Source organism: Corylus avellana, chromosome 7 (genome assembly GCF_965113065.1).
Source record: "Corylus avellana chromosome 7, dhCorAvel1.hap1.2, whole genome shotgun sequence".
NCBI lineage: Eukaryota > Viridiplantae > Streptophyta > Magnoliopsida > Fagales > Betulaceae > Corylus > Corylus avellana.
In genome coordinates this window covers 2,926,942-2,933,380 of record NC_142496.1, presented here as the reverse complement: position 1 = coordinate 2,933,380, position 6,439 = coordinate 2,926,942, and the positions used below count along the sequence as shown (strand labels likewise).

General features: G+C 33.0%; 1 protein-coding gene and 1 pseudogene across 1 annotated transcript; one reads left to right on the top strand and one right to left on the bottom strand.

The window, feature by feature from the left end:
- LOC148584341 (lupeol synthase-like) overlaps nt 1-106 on the bottom strand; it is a 2,718-nt pseudogene extending 2,612 nt beyond the window's left edge.
- A 1,990-nt stretch (nt 107-2,096) lies between these two features.
- Nucleotides 2,097-5,233, top strand: LOC132184498 (prefoldin subunit 1; the record flags this gene model as incomplete). Its single annotated transcript, XM_059598149.2, has 4 exons — nt 2,097-2,229; nt 2,503-2,509; nt 3,875-3,959; nt 4,949-5,233. Coding segments are annotated over 4 exons (339 nt in total), but the record flags the coding sequence as incomplete, so codon positions are not given.
- Nucleotides 5,234-6,439: the final 1,206 nt, after the last annotated feature.

Below are 6,439 nucleotides of genomic sequence, written 5' to 3'. Positions count from 1 at the left end.
GCTGAGATTTATCTCCTGTAGTTCAGCCCACATCATGCTTTTTCGGCAAAGTAATCAACATCATAGATATATATTTGCTATCTGCAGTCTCAATTGCTGCATCCATGGGACTGAAGAGATAGATAAATTTATGTAGGGGTTTGTTTCTGGTTGCTGGTTGTTTGCGTTCTAAAGTAACACATTTCTTCTTCTTCTTCTTCTTCTTCTTCTTCAAAAAAGGATTTATAAAAACTCTTGCAACTACTACAATGTGAATTTTTTTTTTTTTTGATAAATATTTTGTTATTTTTTTAAAAAATACTACAATGTGAATTCTAATAGATCGTAATATTTCAAATTCTTTTGGAGTGTTTACTGTAGGTTGGAAATTGCTAATTGTGTGATTAGTATGTGACTTTTAATGAGCTTGGATAGTTAGGACCAATTCGTTATATGTGTCATGAAGGGTTGAGATATTAGGGTTACTAAAGGCTTTATTAATAACCTTTATATATGATTATGAACATTTGGATCTGAAATTTCTTGGCCCTACGGTGAGTCTTTGGAGGAATATCAAGAATGCTAGGGGAATTTCTCCAACTTTGTCTCCTTCAAGGTTGGGGATGGTTCCCGCTTTCTCTTTTGGCATACTGAGTGGTGTGGAGAATCTTCTCTCAAGACTATATTCCTAAATCTTTTTTTGAGGTGGTGTCAGTTTATTTAGTTTCCTTGAGTAATTCTTCCCATTGGAATATGAGTTTTATGAGGACAGTTCACATTGGGAGTTGAAATCTTTAGACTCTTTCTTCAATCTGCTATACTCTTCAAAGACTCATCCTGGGGAGGCAGATAGAGTGTTGTGGAATCTAGCTAGTAGTTGCAGTTTTGATGTGAAGAACTATTATAAATTATTACAGGTTGGAGAGACTTGCCCTTTTCTTTGGAAAAGTATTTGGAAGGTTAAGGCTCCACCTTGTATAGCACTTTATATGGATGGCATCTTTAGGTAGATCCTCACTGTTAACAAACTTAGAAGGTGTAGTTTTACTCTTATTAATTGGTATTGCTTTGGCAAAAAGAACGAGGAGACTGTCATTCCCGCATCCACTGTGAGTACATGGTTCTCAGCTTATTTGGAGTTTCATGGATTATGTCTACAAACATCCTAGAGTTGTTACATTGTAGGAAGAATCAAGGGCGTTGATATTCCAAATATTCTATTTGGAAAGCTATTCTTTTGTTTTTAGTGTGGAACATTTGGAAAGAAAGGAATTGTCCCCATTTTGAGGATTGCGAGACCCCTGTACCTTCTTTAAGATCCAGTTTTGTAAGATCTCTCTTAGATTGGATTGTAGTCTATGTTCTTCCTTCTTCCTTTTTGAATCTTTTAGACCTTGTAAACTTTTTTAGATTCTGGCCATCTTTAATGTGGTGGTGTCTTTTGTATACATTTTGTGTGCAAGGGTTGTGCCAGTTTTTCTTTTCATTAAAATTGTGACTTGTAAAAAAAATAAATACTGGGCCTTCTACCTCTAGTAATATGACTTTTGGTGATTTTAATAAGCAACAATTGTATTTAGAAAAAAAAAAAAGAGGTTATAGCAAAGAAAGAGAAGTTTTCTTGATAGGAATTTTTGGCAAGCCAATGTTATGGCGAAAGTAGTTTTTGGTTGACAGTGGTATGGCTTGAAGATTTTATAGTTAACTAGTGCTGTTTGTGTAAATCAGGGGCTTGACCATGGATGATCTTATTATCTTCTGCCCTATGGCAAGAAGACTATGGTCACTTGTTTTTTTTATGTTGTTTGCATTTATTTGGGCTATACATATGTGTAGGTTGGCTTTGGATTTGGTGGGAGAGAAATGCTATGAATGTCTGACAGCACAAAGCTTTTAGTGATTTAGTTGAAGTTATTATTTGTGATTGCTTGTTAACAGGATGAAGACAACTAGTGGCTTCTCTTTACTTTTGTGGAGATGTTGGATCTTTGTAACTTTAGAGCTTATCTTCTCTTCTGTTTTTCTAAGGGTTCCTCTTGTATACTTGTCTTGTTCTAGTGTTGCCCTCTATGAGTTTCTCTTAATAAAATTTATTACTTACCATTAAAGAACTTTGAACTGATCTTAGTTATCATGTCTTTCAGGTACAGAATCAGATGCGAAACAAGGAGGGAGAAAAAAATCGTGCTTTTCTAACCTTGGAGGAGCTGCGACAATTGTCTGATGATACAAATACCTACAAATCTATAGGTATTTAACGAAAACCATAATCTCAAGTTGGCATATAATGCCCATGCTAGTTTTGTATAAGTACGTAGTATTTCAAAGTGCCTCAAGCTTTAAAATGATAAATGCTTTCTTTGGTTTTAGAAAATGAATCCCTATCTCTAAAGAGTTTTGAAAAGAGGCTGTCTGATTTTTATTTGAATCATGAATTAGAGTCATATCTGGCATTTTAGTTTTAACTGTGCTACTTTGGGCAACCTACTCCCAATTTGACATTTATTTATTTTTGTTTTGCAGGGAGAACGTGAGTTTTGCATAATCTATTTGAGCATGAGAAAAGTTCACAAAATTCTTGATTAATGGGCTGCCAGATAATAGATGACAGATCAAGGATTTAAATTCAGACTGGACTGGCCAGAGAGACCGGATGAACTGCCGGCGGGCTCGATCCATTCCAGTCATGCCCATCTATTCATTTTGGTCAATGAACCTGATTGGGCTGTTGTCAATCATGGTCCAGCCATTGAGCTGTTAGAGCTGGGCTGGGGTCCAATCTCTCCCTGGCCCAATTCAATTGATTGTTCATTCTCAATTGGATAGGCTATTAATACAAAAGTGCAAAAAAAAAAAAAAAAAAAAAAAAAATTATTTTGTAGTGATTTTTTTATTTGAATAGTAATAAAAAGTAAAAATGTTGAAATTGATTTTGAGATGAATTTTTTTGGGTCTTTGGGTCCAGTCCTTTGGCAAACATGCTCTAAAGTTGTATAATTTTTTAAGTTTATTTTAACCTTCATCTCCCTTGATTGGTTTAAAACTAATAAAATAATAATATTTAACTGAAGTAGAGAAATGTATAGATATAATCTCAACTCTTTTTTCTCCACAATATTTACAATTTTAAATTTAGTTCATTAGAATAGAAAAAAATTGCAAACCCAAACGAGTTGATGTTTAATTTATTTTAAAAGTAGCTCTCTAAATTTGAGAAAGTAAATTTTTCTCCTAAAATATTATTAACTATTTTTCAGTTCAAATGAATCGGAGAAGATTATGTTCCATTGGCCTATCCAATAGCTTTTTTAATACAAAAGCTATTTATGCATACATTATTAACAATCATTTGGCACACATTTATGTATTTAGTATTAAACAAAATTGCATATAGATATTATTAAGGGATAAACCAAGATAGGCGGTGCCCTATGAAGATTGATATGGTTTCACCCACTTTTCCACCCAATGGTGAGTTTTTGTTTATAATCTAGATCATCAATAGCTTAAGGTCACTTGTGTGAGAGATAATAAAGTTTAAACGATAAATTAGATGCATCCTTTCACTCAAAAATGCTTGGTTATTTTTTGATTCATACATGCATAATCCAAGTAAATGTGTGTGTGTGTATATATTTGCTTCACTAATTGATGCAGAATTTAGAATCTGTTAAGCTTTATAGTTTATAGATTTATTTGAATGGATTACATGTCATTATATGTTCTTTTTGTTTTTAATTAAATATCTATGATTGGTTCGATCACGGTCAGCCTGGTGGTTGAACCTCTGACCCTTGACCCTTTTCACTTTTCTGGTTTATTGAACAGTCTGCTTTCTAAAACATTGTGATGTACTCTGATGAATCTCTCTCTCTGTCTCTCTGATGGTGGCCAGGTTTGTGTTAGAACCCAAGTCAGTTTTAATGAATGAACAGGAACAAAAGCTGAAGGATAGCGAAACTGCAATTGCCTCATTACAGGTGCATTAACCTTTTCATTTTTCCCCGTGCAAAATCTCTTCTTTCTACACTCCCTCCCCTACCTTTTCTTTGTTTGTGTTTCATCTTTGATATTCTCTTGGCCAATATATATTTTTCCTAATACATATTACAGAGAAATTACTGGTGAAATTAAATATTGTTCACATGCAAGGCCCCCATCTAAAATACCTCCCCCCCCCCCAATCCAAAATGAACAAAGAAAGCAATAAATGAATTCTAGATCCATCCTAATGTTTATTTATAATGTCCATCTGGAAGGTTTTAGGTTTGTAGTCCAGCAATTTGGATTGGAGGATCATAATAATGAATCATCATATCCGTTTCATTTGGTCTTTTTTTTTTTTTTTTTTTTTTTTTTTTTTTTTTTAATTTTGACCTGAGTTTGGCTTAGAGTTTTTTGTGTAATAGATGTTTTGCCCTTTATTTTTAAAATTGAAACCTCTGATTTTCTTTTCGATAATGAAAGATCTAATTTTTGTTCAGTTGAATTTATCTAAAAGATTCGGAAATTGTAATACCATGATTACCTTGTGTGCTTAAGCAACCTTAAATGATTCACAATCAGGTATAAAGTACAAGTAGGGTGAAATCGGCGAAACGGGCTAATGAATTTTTGCTCTAGGAGTGATCTCCATAAAAAAGTTACCAAGATTATTTAGTTTAACAAGGAATAACAAATAGAAGAGTTTATAGTAAGAAGGCTTGCAGGAAAATGGTACATGTTGATTTTTGATCGTAGCACCGGCCACCGTGTAGATTATTTACTGCCGTGGAAATTAGCTACTGTTTAAGGTTTTGAATGAGCCAAATAGCCAATTTTTCCCCTGCTTGTTTGGCCTTAGCTGTGCCTGGAAACCTCGCTTAACTTCTGCCGCTAATCATCGTTCTTTTGAAAGACAATGTACTAATTTTCTCTCATTCTTCTGAAATTTTTGTGCAAATATTTTCTGTTGTTGGGCTCCGGACAGACATCAAAGGAATATTTAGAAAAGCAGATGGTGGAGGTGGAGAACAACCTTAAGGAGCTCTTGGAGCAAGATCCGGGTCTTGCTCGGCAGATAATGTCCATGACTGTAATGTAAATCATACATTTCTGAGAATTTTCTTCTGTGCGCTTTATTTTCCTTTTGGAAAGGGAAAAAACGTGATAATGATAGTTTGCAATGTTTGTTGAGAAAAGTCTGGTATTCAAATCTGGTGAGATGTTATGAATTATGAAGCTACTCTTGCAAGACCTTGTTTTTTATGGCTATCTTCTTATCCTCCCACAAGTCTTTATTGAATCGTCAAATAGATTTCAAGTGATATGGTGTATATGGAAACCTCTTCCTTTCAAGGGAATTGGAGATGATTCATTTTATAGTTTAGATTAAATTTTATGGATTTAATGGTGTATATATTGTTGCGCTATTTACAATTTTTAAAAATGTGGCATCATATACATTTTTAGATGCAACGAAACAAAATTGATTGTAAAATTGGAAAACGTGTCCTACATAACTGTAAGGTTTAAAGTAGGTTTCTCCATTAACTTCTTGGCCAATTAATTAATGATATACTATTTTAAACTAATTAATTGATGTCATAGTTCTCGTTTGACAAGCCATGTGGTGAGAGGCAACCCCCTTCACCAATTAATGGTGGTTGTCTGGTTGACCACTATTTTTTGTTAAACATGATTTAATTATTTTATTTTTTATTTAGGATACATTGGTAACTAAAAATAGTTGTGTCACACAACACGTACAGTTACATATGATAAATTAATTGGATGATGAATTGATGGAGATATTTATTTGAAATTAAAGAAAAATCTTAGGACCTAAGGGGCAAAATTGAAAACCTAGAGAATAAATTAAAATTGCATAAAAACATATTCATAACTAAATTTGATTTTTTCCTTAAATATTTAAATTTATCATTTTCTATTGACCTAATCTTTTGGGATACTACAATACTTATACACCAAAATGTAATTACAGTAGAGAAAAATTAACAAAGAAAATTAACTAAAAATGACAAAAAAAAAAAAAAAAAAAAAGAGCTTAGGGTACCTACAATTCTTTACAAATTCACATGATATTGCTACAATTATTTAAAAGCTCTGATACATACCATAAACAAGTTTAACACATGTAACTTGTTTGATTTTATTCTTTTTGTCCTGACCTTTGGGTTGAGGATAGAATTGTCTCTTGACCTTCGGGTCGAGAAGGAGTAGATCGGTGTAGAGTTTATCTCTACGTCCGGATTTTTAGTTTTGTTGTTGTTGTTTTTAATTTTGTTTTTGTATTTGGGCTACACATGTCCTAAATCTAGTCTGTACGAAATAGATCTGTTTCTTAATTGTAATTGTACGTTAGCGAAATGTTGAAGTCACTTTTATGACCTTAAAACTTCATAGCATTTGGCTATGATTTTTCATAGCTTTATACTTTCGATTGTAAGAGCTTTACGCT